General features: G+C 40.5%; 1 protein-coding gene across 4 annotated transcripts; it reads right to left on the bottom strand.

Moving 5' to 3' along the window:
- Positions 1 to 771: 771 nt before the first annotated feature.
- Positions 772 to 11,564, bottom strand: LOC132818123 (serine/arginine-rich splicing factor 5-like). 4 transcript variants are annotated; one of them, XM_060828829.1, is made up of 8 exons: positions 11,473 to 11,564; positions 8,755 to 8,892; positions 8,383 to 8,453; positions 8,204 to 8,311; positions 7,402 to 7,471; positions 5,652 to 5,725; positions 4,635 to 4,745; positions 772 to 4,315 (listed from the first exon to the last, which is right to left on the bottom strand). In XM_060828829.1, the coding sequence occupies exons 2-8, from the start codon at positions 8,875 to 8,877 to the stop codon at positions 4,039 to 4,041; spliced, it is 834 nt and encodes a 277-aa protein (XP_060684812.1). In that variant the 5' UTR covers positions 8,878 to 8,892; positions 11,473 to 11,564; the 3' UTR covers positions 772 to 4,038. The 4 variants fall into 4 exon arrangements, with proteins under 4 accessions (XP_060684812.1, XP_060684813.1, XP_060684811.1 ...); XM_060828830.1 differs by lacking the exon at positions 11,473 to 11,564 and adding an exon at positions 11,326 to 11,346; XM_060828828.1 differs by lacking the exon at positions 11,473 to 11,564 and adding an exon at positions 10,339 to 10,374.
- Positions 11,565 to 14,745: the final 3,181 nt, after the last annotated feature.

The following is a 14,745-nucleotide window of genomic DNA, read 5'->3' on the forward strand; positions in this document are numbered from 1 at the left end:
GCAATTTCAGCAATAATGCAGGAATTTGAGTTTATAGAAATCCCAAAAGTACTTGAGACCAGGAAATAACTGATTTAGTCACTATAGTAAAATAGGAAACGACAGCCAATTTTTAGTGTGGCTATGTAATAATAATAATAAATTAAAAATCAAACTGCTTAAGTGATACTATTCGATGAATAAGTTAGTGAATTCTCCAGCATTTCATAGTTTGATGGGATCTTTCAGGTTTGCCTGAGCAAATGCTCTGGGCCTCATCTGAAAGAAAGATATGCAAAGGCAAATGGATGTACTTTGTAATACAAAGTTGAACAAGTAATCCTTCTACCCCAGTTGTGACTCCTCAAGCCATTCCAGTTTCTACCTGTCACTTTCTTGGTCCTTATTTTGCATGGACCATTAACGCGAATTCTGAGAACAGGTTTATAAAGTGTGATCGAATAAGAGATTGCAAAGAGGAAGTATTTCCTTTGGTGAAAAGTGCACTGAATTAACACACCTAACTTTAAAACTAAGTTGTCTGGAGGGATCAAAAAATGGTTTCACAAGCAAAGTAAAATAAAAATCACAAGCTGAAGCTAGCTCATCTGAAAATTTCAGGACAAGCAGGGTTACAAGCTGCAGAGAGTGCAAAGAGCCATATACAGATTACCCATTAACTAAACAATGTGGAATAGGCTCAAGGGAGTGAGTGTTCTATTTTGACTTACAGATCCATCCAATATGTGAAGATATTTTAAATCAGTTGAGTTAAGAAGACATTTACACAAATTTCAGTAGAACCTTTTATTTTGGTATTAAAGTACACATAGCAAAATATGTTTTAACAAATGTGAAAAACATGTCCCATCTTGACAGACTCACCCCACCCCCAATCTTTGCTAATTAATAATTGACCTATCTGGAATGTCTTTATGTTTAAGTGTGGCACGAGGAATATAAATTACTTGAGCCCTTTAGTGAGCCAGTGTGTCAACATTCAGAAAAATATAAATTTATATAACGAGGTTCTTTGGGACATGACCACTTAGTATAGAAATGCAAGTTTCTTTACAATGCTACTGGTGCCCACAAGAACTTATGTGCAAATTAGTCATTCAAAAACACTTTCATCAACTCTTGATGCGTTTCAGTATTGTGAAGGATCTGGCCACAAGTATGATGCTTCATCTGAACTGTGCAGTACCTCTCAGGATGTTGGAAACATTCAATATTTGAGGGGAAAAAAAACCTGAATGTGGGTTAAATGCAAAAGGAGTGGCACTAATTGGATTGCCCTTCAAAAGAACTAGTCTAACAGATGTGGGCTATGATGGCAGGAAGATGTCAAGTACTAATGTAACATTTAACTTATTTTTGGCATTCACTTCTAATGGACTGATGATAAAATGGGTGAGAAGGATGATAAGTCTTCTTCATAAATAAATAAATAGCTACTCTTTAGTCCTGGTATGTGTGCACAGATGAACTAGAATTGCTTGGAATAGCAAGTTATTAGTATGCAAGACTTACTGTGACTAACACTTTCAGAAGCCACTGGCAGTGAATTCCCTCCCCCCTCTATTTTAGAAAAGATCAGCCCTCAATGAGCTGAAGTTCATCTTTTGCATGGCTCAATTAAATAGTTTACACAAACTGGTTTATTAAATAAAATGTGTTTTCCTGTTGAGATTTTCAACCAATTGCCCTTTCAGTCCTAACTTACTCAAATCATCAGTAGTTGTTATAAATAGTGCTCAACAGGCCTATCACTAAAATCAACTGCGTAGGAAATACAATCCTTAATCAGCCCCATAATGTGTTCTTAACATGCTCTTACTGAGTAGAGAACGTGATCAAAGATTTAATAACTAACACAAGATCAGAGACAAAGTAGCATTGTTTTAGAGTTGATTAAGCAGAAAATACAGACATAATGGCTACTGATGTCAGAGGTATTTTGTTAAGCTGCAGCTACAGATCCACAATGAACTGATCACATATAGGGTGAGTAATGATTACTGAAAAGATTTTCACTGATTTAGCTGCTTTAAGTCAGAATGAAATATGGACAAAAAGGTCTACTGGATAAGATCAAACAGACTTTGCATGTCACATAAGCGGTGCACCATATGGATGGTTGCAAGAGGCTGTAAGTCTTCCAGCCTATTGGAAGGGTGGTGGGATTCATTTATCACCATGTATGACGTTCATTCTACCTGATGTCCATAATCAATGATATCTAATGATGTCAAAGGAATTGTTCTGATGTGCTAGCTGTTCTTGGACATCAATTTAATGGCTTTCTTCCACATTCGATACAGGATTTTCTTTTGGTGGGGGTTACAAAAACAACCTGGTCAGCTCAAAAAAAGCTGCTTTGCAGAGCACAAGGGAAAACTTTGAACCACTTGCCACATTTTTAAATGCAGAGCAAGTCAACCATAACAAAATCTCATTCTAAATTAATTAAATTTTATTTGGAAATCTGCAACATATATAATACATTCATTTTAACAGATCAAAAGAGATTGAAAAAAATAACAGTACTTTCAGGATGCTGTGCGAAATTGAATACCTCCCTAAAGGACCAATATTAACCAAAACAACTTCCTATGAAGCATTAGCTTGGGTGTTGGAAACTAGCTTCTCTGTATACCCCACCTTTGAAATAGCTACACCACACAGCGTAAAATACTATTTCCTTGGGAAGAATATTTAGCCAAGATCAACTAGTTCAGCAAAGATAAAGAGATGGACCCAAAGAAGATAGAGGAACCTCGATTATCCGATCGAGATGGGCAAGCCCTATTTCGTTCGGAGAACTGATTATTCTGTTAAATTGATTCAATCCTGAGGCTCAGAGTTTTCTATAAAGTCTGCTCCCTGTACAGAAGATAAGGCAGCATTACAGTGCACACCCTGCCCCTCCAAAGCCACCCCTGTGCCCGATCTGGGGCAGCCAGACTGGACACCAAGACTGCTGCTACTGCTTTTTGGGGGTTGGGGAGGTCAGTCATTTAGAGAGAGCGCCTGTGCTCCCAGTCTAGGATTGATCTTGGCAGCACTTTTAAATCACTAAACAAAAGACACGATCAGTGCTGATCACGTCTTTGATGTAATGTTTCTATCGGGACCTCAAGATATCCTTCAGATAATCGATGTTCAAATAATCTAGGTTCCTCTGTAGTATACTTTTAAAACTGAAACATGTTTGTTTATGTTAATGGAAATGAACGGATTTCGTTTAAATTGAAAGCAAAGAAATGCTAGCAGTACTTAGAAATAAAAATGCTGTCTGTTGTTTTGCATGACATCAAAAATTCTACTTCTACCTCATCTAGACATGGGAAACTACAATTTATTCTCGTGCATCTCAAGCATACCAAGAAAAGCACAAATGCGAAGATGCTGATAGTTGTCACACATTCAAATGTTTATGGTAAAGCTACCTGGGAAGATAAAAATGCATTTAGTCAAATACAGTAAACAACTAATCTATGACTATTCGAGCATGACAATTGTTAGGAGAAAAGAAGTGTTTTAAAAATACTAGAGCTATAAGAGAAAACAAGGCAAGATTTTCCCACACTCAAAGAACAATGCACATTCAACATTACAAGATATGGTAACTTTTTAACCCAATTGCATATTGAAGACTTGCTCTGAAACTTTGATAAAAACTTACCTAGCAATTAGAAAACACTGACCATCTGCAAGCGAGGTTTGATAATCATAACTTTGTTGAATATTTATTTAAAGGATGCACAACAGAAACAATTTTATGCAATTGCATTCAATATTACAGATAGATGAAAACGAAAGATCCATTAATGAAATCAATGCAAAAAGAAAATTGCACGTTAAGCAATTAAAGAAATCATTGAATAAAAAAATGAATTTGTAATCAATTCAAAGTTACTTCCAATAACTATACATATGCATTTAAGTAGACAAAGATCTAGAATCCTTTGACAAATTCACCACTTCCTACTTACCATGTACTTTACATCAACTTTCACTCACTTGGGGGTAAAAGTCCACTATTGACAATAACATTTAGTCAGCACTTTCACCAGATGGTGACCGTGAAGGAGTCCGTCTCCTGGAATGGGATCTTGCACGCCCTGCCAACACGGGTGATTTGGATGGTGAAGGGGAGCGGCCTTCCGATTCCTTTGCAGGAGCAGGCGATCGACTACGAGAACGTGATTTACTGCGACTTCTACTCTTTGATCTACTGTAAGACTTGCGGTCTCTGGAACGAGATCGACTGCGAGATCGACTGCGAGATCTGGAAGAACTGCGAGTGCGGGAACGGGACCTGCTGCGAGATCTGCACATAAAATATCAAGTAGGGAGAAACTGTATTACGGTGTACAATCTTTGCCTTAATATCAATGCAGGTGCCTACCCACAAATTATGAAGATGGGAAAGCAATATCTGAAAGTGTACCTGCACAATCCATTCCAAAAATTCAAGTCACAAAGTCCAACCAATATTTCACTGGTGCTACTGCTTTCAAAGACATGGTCTCAAACACTGTTCTGATCAGTAACAATTTCAGCCCTTAATTTCTCTGAATGAACAAAAAAACTCCAGGAAACTGGAAACTCAATTAGAAATGCCTCTATGGTTTATATTTAATATTTACCTGTACTGCTTACGTTCTTCAATCAGTCGAATCCTTCTACCATTAAGCTCAGTGCCAGAGAGCTTATCAAGTGCATTCTTCAAATCACTGTAACAGGCAAATTCTACAATCCTATTAAAGAAAAACAATTATCAGAAAAATCCATTCAGGCTCTGGGGTGGAGTGGAAAAGATATCAGGAAAAATAAGGCCTTTGAGTAGTGCTTCCACTTATGGGTGAGTCTGAACAACAACGGCAGGAAGTGGGGTGAATACAATGGAGCAACTAACAATTTAGGTGAATTGAATAGCATCTTAAAACAGACCAGGATTGTAGAACTCCAGGACAGAGTACAGGTAGTCTGACAAATAGGAAGCATGAGGAAGATGGGGAGATGAACACGGAGGCCAGATGCTAGGACTCTGGAGTTAACTTGTTAGTTTACACATTCTAGGCAAAAAGAATGCCAAGCAAAATATTTGTGTTTTTCCAAAAGTAGCACATATCAATAGTAATAGCTCAGCATCAGACTTCCAAACTACAATATTCAGAGTGGCAAAACCATAGGAGGTACATATATATTTGCTATTTCCTATATAACATATCAATTTACTTGTAAATGAACTAAGAGTGCTGTCTGATTAGATCAATTTCATCTATCCCTGCAAACAGAATTCCCTGGTCCAAAGCTGACTAACATTCATCCTATGTTTATCCTATTATTTAAGAGAATGTAAAACACAAAACCTTAAAGTCTATAACAGAATAGCAATTCACGTTGTGAATCGAATTATCATTGCAAACAACTTCCTAATTTCGATCTTTAATAAGTATGGCAATCTCAAGAAAATTCTTACACACAAGCTCACAGAGAACTAACATTTGCTTAATTTCAACTACCCTAAGGCAAAGCTAACATTCTGAAGACTGGAGTTTAGTGGACATTAGCATTCTCACCAATGAAAATGTGACAAAGTTCAACACATCAGATCATTAACACTTGGTTAAATACAAAACTCAACTCCTACTGACACCTACCCTTCATTGAGTTTGTGCCTGTGTGCATCAGCAAAGGTAACTTCTCCAGCCTGTCTCATAAAATCTTTGAGGTCCTAGGGAAGATCAGATCAGTTATGTAAAACAGAGTATATTAAGAAATGTATTCTATTATTTTCCAATACACAAGATTATTGGAAAAAGTATTTTAAAACAATTCTAATTTTATCAAAATGTGTATTACCTTCCTGTACAATTCCCTAGGCTATGCAACCAGCCAAATGTAATAAGCACTCGCAGAGGTACCACCACGACTGGAGACCAGATGGTGCTCTTCACCACCCACTTGAGCGACGCTATCATTCGATGCGAGCCTTCCCGGACATCACCCTACCTTAAAGGCAGACGCTGGCGTTGCCATGGGAACAAACATTGCTACTCTTGCGCCGTGACCAGGGACTCCTCACCTCACTCCAATCGAGCTTCCAACCAACCCTACTAGCGAATTTCTCCCATTTCTTTCAACCAAGGACCTCATTTTAGTGGGCGCCCAGAACTCGACTTTAGGAAGACACCATTTTCGGGGTGCAGCATGGAACACTGGCATTAACCAAGTGCCCACCATGTAGGTCAGATCACCACACACAGATCTAGATCACCAAATGACAAACGTAGGAGCGGACTGGCATTTCAACTAGGCCCAAGAGACCAAGCCAGAGCGATTAGGAAAACCAACGGCACTCCTCGTCACAAGGCCAACGACATAACGAGAGGCTGGTAAATAAAGTTTTAATACTTGGTTAAACTTTGTAAACATTTAAGCATAAAAACCAAATAATGTTATAATTAAGGCTTTCAAGGTTAACAGACAAATAAGTTAACACTGAGTTAACTATTTCCACAAAAACTAATAGTTCTGCAAATTAAACAATTCACAATCTCCTCAGTACCTGACAATTTAGCTGCAGAGAAGTGTGCAATCAGTACCCCCAGCACCATGCCCAATATCTTTATTGTGGGCATCTTATCTACTTTCCACACCTAGTCAGCTAAGAGAAGAAACTATCCTAGTGAGTAATCATGGGCACAAACCCACAACTCACAGCAAAATACCAGTTTTACTTTTCATCTGAGGCCAACAGGATGAGTCCTGGGACACTCACCAAATCATATTCAAACAAAACAGGGCTGGAGTTCTGAGAACAAGAATTCAAGTCAAAATTAGACATTCCAAATAAGCATTTTTTTCCCACGCCCACCAATCTTGGAAGGCTGAATAAACAAACTGTGCGCAGTACTTAATAACAATGCTTTCACGAACTCAAGAATTACAACTATTCAAACAACAGACTATACTTCATTTAGCCATTTTACAGTAAAGGGAACACTGATCTGGTTTCATTAAGCAATTTGAAAGATTATTCAGATATATCTTATTTACAACTATTACTCTTCCTACATTGCATAAAGCATTGCTAACTCTTTTCTAGGAAGGCTATATACAGTGATGTCACAAACTCCAAAGCCAATTTAGCAGTAGTTCCTTCATAAGAGTTGCAAGTTGTCTGCATTTTTATTTAAAAACATTAAATTTTCATTTAGTGAATGGATGAGCTAATTAATCCAGGACAACAAACGTATGTCAAGTGTGTGCCCTTCACTATAAGTGGATTCTTGACTAATCTTGAAAGCCTGATTCATAGCCAATTGAAAAGGAAGTACCAGTTTCACTTCAAACATTGTCAGCTGTTTACACCACAAAAAGCACCATTTAATGCTCCACATAACCTACCTGCCAGCTAACTCTGGAAGACAAGTTTTCAACAATTACTCTATTTTCTGTACGAATTGGAGGTCCATTTCTGAAAGACAGTAAATGAAAACCATTAATTTAGAGAGTGTGTTGGAGAATTGAGTCTGGAGACAAGTTTTGAAAATGGTCAGCTTGTAACTTTATAATTTACAAGGATGTTGCCACGTCAGGAAGACTCGAGGTATAGGGAGAGGCTGAACAGACTGGAGCATTGGAGGCTGAGTGGCGACCTTATAGATGCTTATAAAATCATGAGAAGCATGGATAGGGTGAATAACTAAGGTCTTTTTCCTCTGGTAGGGGTGTCCAAATGTAGAGGGCACAGGTTTAAGGAAAGATTTATAAAAGGAACAAAGGGGATCTTTTTCATGCAGAGGATGGTGCATGTATGGAGTGAGCTGCCTGAGGAAGTTGTGGGGGCTGGTTCAATTGCAATGTTCAAAAGGCATCTGGATGGGTACATGAATGGGAAGGTTGAGGGGGATATGGGCCAAATGCTGGCAAATGGGATTAGGCCAGATTGGGGGATGTCTAGTCATCACAGACAACTTGGACAGGAGGGTCTGTTTCTGTGCTGAATGACTATGACAACGTATGCTCAGCAGTGAATGCTAGAAAGGACCCTTAATTTAAGTCAACTTTAACAGTGTTAACTAAACAAAATAACATCACCACCCCAAAAGAAAAAAAAAGTACAATCCATTTGTACCAATCTCTCAAATTTGTACTTTCCCTCTCCAAAAATTATTTCTTCAAACCACTGAAAAGCTACGAGGCTCACCTGCCTCCACTACCACCACCACGGGACCAACGTTGGCTGAATCGACCTTGATATCGGCCCCCTCCACGTCCTCCTCTAGGGCGTGCTCTGGCATGTTCAACTGTAACTCTGAAAATATTAAACCATTAATATACAATTACACAATGTATATTAACCAGAAGTAAATAGGTTTTGTATACCTTTCATTGCACAACTCTTTTCCATCCATCTCATACACTGCATCATCTGCATCTCTGTAATCTTCAAACTCCTAAAAAGTAAAGTATTTCCAATAAAGAGAATGCTAAATGAATTGCTATCCTCAATTAGTAGTATACTATACACAAAATAAAGCCAAGACATTTGATGTGACAGAGAAATACATGGTCAATTAGTATTTTTCTACACACTAAATCGATGTTACAAAGTTTTGCCAGTTTTAGCCAGACAAATGCTTCAAATTTGACCTTTCTTATAAACAGTTCCAAGATATGTGAAATTTAGCAAACACTTAGCTGTGTGGTAAGAATAATACTTCTTGCAAATTGTCAAAAATTGGTTCTACAGCTTACCACAAATCCAAAGCCATTCTTCAGATCAATTTCCTTAATTCTTCCATATCCTTTGAAAAACTTTTCCACATTTTTCTCTGTAGCATGAGGACTCAGTCTACCGATGAACACTCGAGAACCCATTCTGAACAACGAACTCTAAAAAAAAAATCCAAGTTGAAATTTGATCTTTCATGAATCAGTGACACATACAACAAGATACTTGAAGGAACCTACAAAGAACATTCAGGAAACAGCCAATGGTGTCAAATTGCAGAAAAGCTACTAAAATTGCAAATTGTAGTTTCAACTTCAATAAACCTGTATATCTATGAGTTACTTCGCCTCTAGAGGGCAGAGCATGAGTATCAGATGGCATAACTATAAATTTTAATTGATTACCATGCTGCTGGGACTTCAATAGTTCCACATTAAACATGTCAGAAACTAGTCAAGAGCAAACGAACATTTTCAGAAAATAAAACTAATCATTTTGGAAAATTCAAGGCCCTGAAAATAAAAACAGGTTTCAAAATTCATATCAAGTGTCCCTGCAGTGTGAACAGGTTATTGGCTCAACAAGTCCACACCCACCCTCAGAACAGTATCCTCCCAGACCCACTGTCCTACCCTAATACTCTGCATTTCCCCTGACTCATGAACCTAACCTACACATCCCTGAACACTAGGCAATTTAGCATGGGCAATTCACCTAACTTGCACATTTTGGAATGTGGGAGGAAACCAGAGCTTCTTGAGGAAATCTGCAGACACAGACACTCTACAAAGACAGCTGTCCAAGGCTGGATTCAAACCCAGGTCCCTGGTGTCGTGAGGCAGCAGTGCTAACCACTGAAAAATCATTCAATATGTTTAAGGCTCAGAACCTATTTATAACTAACACCACCACTGACATACTGACGCAGAACAAAAAAACAAATGGTTTCATAGTATGCAAGTCACTAAAATGACTTAAATAACATTTCAAGAGAAATAATCATTTTAAAAACAGAGCACTCATGGCTACTATTTTAAATCCACTAGTCACACCAGCAGGCTATCGATTTGCACCATATTGATCAAATATGGAAGCAAAATGCTCAAATTAAAAATGCTGGAAATATTCTATCTCCCTGCACACTACTGGACCTGAATGTTAACATTTCAAGTCCTTGACAAAGAAATAAATATTTTAGCTCTTACAAATAGTCATTTGCAATAATCGGTGAAAAGGAATAAGACATTGACAGGTCTTTGAAAATGAAGAGCATGGAGATAGTGTACAAGGCAGCAGGAATCTGTCTTTTGACAAAAAATAAGACGCTAATTAGAAAATCACATGCACTTGTGACTAACATACACTGAAGCCACTGAACATGGAGAACTATACATGCTACATTTCCAGTTTGAGGTGCCAGGAATATAAATGAAATTTTAAAACTCTGAAGACCGTAAACAGCTGTGTCAAAACATCCAAAGATTTTCTGAAGGGTCAGACCCGATTTGGAAACATTAACTGTTTCCCAGCTGACCTGCTGGTGTTACAGGAGTCAGGGTCATACAGTGGGGAAACAGATACTGGAGTCCAAATTAAACTAGCCCAACCTGCCTATGCTTGGTCCACATCGCTTACTCAAACACTCTGCCATCCAGTGAAGCCAGCAGCCGTCAATCCAACTCTGCACGATGCCCACAAACGTGACTCTGGACCGACCCTCAGACTAAATCTATCATTGGCGTCCACGTAAAGTGATGGACCATTAGTATTTTAAAGGGTGTACCACGCTCTTAGATCGATCTACCGTATCGCAATAGATTAGATTAGACTTACAGTGTGGAAACAGGCCCTTCGGCCCAACAAGTCCACACCGACCCGTTGAAGTGAAACTCACCCATACCCCTACATTTACCCCTTACCTAACACTAGGGGCAATTTAGCATGGCCAATTCACCTGACCCACACATTTTTGGACTGTGGGAGGAAACTGGAGCACCCGGAGGAAACCCACGCAGACACGGGGAGAACGTGCAAACTCCACACAGTCAGTCGCCTGAGTTGGGAATTGAACCCAGGTCCCTGGCGCTGAGAGGCAGCAGTGCTAACCACTGTGCCACCGACAAATAAGGTGGGGGGTGCAGACACTGCAACCCGGTCTTTTGGAGGGAGGGTGAGAAGGACAGGCCGGCCCAGCCCAGGAGGGGCCAACAGTCACAAGGCGGCGGTTCACGACTCCCAGAAAGACCCGTCTTTACCGTTTAGGGCCTCGCCTAACCCCCGCATTACCAGGCGGCCCCTCCCCAAACCAAGCGGCCAGCTCTCGGCCTCAATTTCTCCTCCTCCTCCTCCTCCCCACCCACCTCCAAATAAATAAATAAGTTAAACAAGCTAGTTAAAAAGGAGCACGGCCTCGATTACATTCCCTGCCTTCCCTTCCCCCCTCCTCCTCCTCAAAACAAGAGCCGCGATTCACCTCACACCCCCGCGCTCGCCGCCAGAACCAAACAGAGTAGGCCGCGGCCTCTCGATCTCTCCAACAGCCACCTCCTTCCTCAAACCGCAAAACCTCCCCCCACCCAAAAAAAACACCCAACCTTGGGCTCAGCTTTCCATTTCCAAAAAAAAAGAAATAAATGAAGGGCCAATCCCCTCACGGAACAAATGAGCGCTAACGTCTGTCTGTCCTCCCCCCCCCCCGTGGCCGGTGGCCCGGACCCGGCTCACCCTCAGCCCTCACTCACCAGGACACTCCGCGACAATGACGCAGTGAAAAATAAAATCCCTTCACAAAATGGCCGGCCCCTGACCGCCGCGTGACGTCACTTCCGCCACCCACCCGCACCGCGTCGTCGGCCCGACGTCACTTCCTCCTCTCGACCTACCACGCCGCCGCACTCAACCTGCCCCAGATGAAATCATCACTTAATCCGCCCCCCTCCCCCCATCCAAATCCCATGTACTGAAGGAAGTGCGCCACATTTACCTGCTTGACTAATATTTACCTGTGATTTGGAGGTGCCGGTGTTGGACTGGGGTGTACAAAGTTAAAAATCACACAACACCAGGTTATAGTCCAACAGGTTCAATTGGAAGCACACTAGCTTTTGGAGTCTTGCTCCTTCATCAGGTACACCTCGGAAAGCTATAGTGCTTCCAACTAAACCTGTTGGACCAATACTTACCTGCTCTCCCAGCAATGTGGTTGACATTCGGTTGTATCACACTGCAACATCAACTCAAGATTAAGCTGGTCAGCTCAGCGCAGAGCAAAGTTCAGGATAAGTAGATGTGAGGCAGAAAGAGCACAGCAGGTCAGACAGCATCCGAGGAGCAAGAAAGTCCTGAGGGAGTGTTTCGGCCAGAGACATTGACATTTCTGCTCCTCCGATGCTGTCTGACCTGCTGAGCTCTTCCTACCTCACCTCTATTTAGTCTTCCAGCATCTGCAGTCCTAGACGCACCCTACCCGAGCATTCCTGCGTACGTTTCCTGGCTCACATCTGACGATTTGTGCCTCTTTGGGACCTAGAGCTGACTGGCTGAGCAACAACTTGAAGCTCACTGAATTAGATTTAATTCCAAATGGTCTGATTCCTCCAGAACCTTCACTGGGTGTGCGCTGAAAGACTTCACATTGAGAGCATCATGTCAAATGTAGGCAAGGAATGATTAGCATTGCACAGGCCGGATTCCTCCATCACTGGATATGTTCTGGGAGAACTCATTATTGACACAAGATCCCATTATAGACAGAGGAATGTCAGTCTTTTAAGACTGCTCTGCCACTCATTTTGATCTTGCGTTTCTTTTGATCCCTTTAGCCTCAAGTGCTATTTCCAACTCATCATTGAAATAAATGAGACATCATGTCAAACATCAGCAAGGAATGACTATCACCCTCCAAAGTGCCTCAACTGATACTATCTCTATAACATTGGCAAAGATCAAGAACATATCTACTACAGTGAATTCTGCAATAGTTTGTCTGAAAACCAATACAGGAGAACGTACTTGAACTCATTCTTATTTATCTATCAGTCACAGAAGCATAGATCTGTGGTAGGAGCGACCACTTCTCAGTGCTTTTAGAGGCCACCTTCAAATTGAAGACATCATCATTGTGACCTCGAATATACAAGGTACCAAACAACACCACTCAGCATGATGCAGCTAGCAAATGTCTGGGGAGGACCATAATGGTCACAGGGTGGTGGCAAGTACTGATGTCAATGTTGTGTGTAACCATTGTAATGCAGAACACATAAACATCCTACACTTTATTGGGGGTGTGGAGAGTGCCTTGAAGTCTATCTCCACAGACCTTTTTCTGCTGTGTGGTAAGTAGCTCACAATAAAGATCAATTTGTGCTGCTGAGCATTGGATTAATATCCCTCTAAAATCCTTCTTCAGAAATTGGTACTGCAAGTAGGATACTCCATCAGTCTGTGACCAATAATGTGGGTTCTAATTAGATAAGTATGTTTCACACTGCCACCTTTTACCAACCTTGTAGTCAGTCCTGGCTGTAATTTGCAGTCCAAAAAGAATTGAGAGGAAAGGGAGTTGTGCCATGTGAGGTAGACAATCGACAGACTCCTTGTTCACCCCAGAGATGATGAAGACCCCCACAATTGAACAGGGAGACCAAAATCTGCACCAGGATGGGTAACAGCCCCACAGCTAAACAAGGAAAGGACAGTGACCCCACTTCATCCTGGGGAGTGAAGAGCCCCACAGTTGAACAGGGAGAGTAAAATCGGCACCGGGGATAGGAAAAAACCCCACAATGGGATAGAAACTAGCAAAAAGCCCTACAGCAGGATACTATTACGCAAAAAGAGCAAGAGGGATTACAAAGAACATTGGAGTTTGCAAAGGGAACTAAGGAGTTTAAGAAGTGAAAAAAAAGTACACCCACCTTAAACCTGGTTAATGTGTCAGGAGGAGGGTCAAATGCAAAACATTTAGGAAGGAGAAAGGAGAGGACTGAGGGACACCTTGGCTGGAGAGCAAAAAGATGCCCCTACCACTTTGATGAGACCAAAATATTCCATGCCAATAGTCTGTCTCCTCTAATATCAGTGATTGTCCCAGTTGTATATTTTCTTTATCCATCGAACTGAGTATCACATATATAAGTTTGGGAAACTGTGAGGAGTAGCATTTTTTAATTGAGGTTATCACTGACATATTTGAAAATGCGACCTGCAGATAGTTTAATGGAAAAGTGAGGCTAATCAGCAGCAGCAGCTGTATTGGAAATTGTAGAATGATGCAATAGTAATTAAATGTGCCCTTGATAGACTTTTTCAAGAGGCTATGAAAGGAACAACTGAGTTACAAACTGTGTGTAATAAATTAGCCAATGGTGCCCATTTGTGTGCTTTACAGCCAAATAAAGAAAATAGAAAGGCACAGGAATTGGGAAAAGAATTGCAAGTTTAAAATGATGACCAACAGGAAAGCAGAGAGTTGGAGTCCTGAGTTGCATGTAGACCCAACATTGCAAATGGACAAACTGAATATGGAGGTTGAAACTGATGATGAAATGGGCTCCTTATTTGAAAGAAAAAAAGCAAATCATGCTTGACAGAAATCTGTGGATACAACTGGGTTATCTTGCAAAACCTTGAGAATGGGCCATTTTTAGAATAAAATAATAACAGGAAAAAAAAGTGACACCATCAAATAGAAATAGGAAAGACTCATCGAGTTAAATGGAATGTATCCAATGAAATCAAGGTGTAGATATAATTAGATAATTAACAACTTTCTCTTAGAAATGAAGAACTTAAGCGCGTACAAGAAAAATTTCTGATTATGTGGATGCACCCACTAGAGAAGGAGCAAAACTTGACCTTCTCTTGAGAAATAAGGCAGGGTAAGTGACTGGTTATTAAGATTAGATTACTTGGAATTGAGAGACAGCTAGCCATTTGGATACAATATTGGCTTGAAACTAGGAGACAGAAGGTGGTGTCGGAGAATTGCTTTTTGAACTGGAAGCCTGTGA

The sequence above is a fragment of the Hemiscyllium ocellatum genome, chromosome 8, assembly GCF_020745735.1.
Source record: "Hemiscyllium ocellatum isolate sHemOce1 chromosome 8, sHemOce1.pat.X.cur, whole genome shotgun sequence".
NCBI lineage: Eukaryota > Metazoa > Chordata > Chondrichthyes > Orectolobiformes > Hemiscylliidae > Hemiscyllium > Hemiscyllium ocellatum.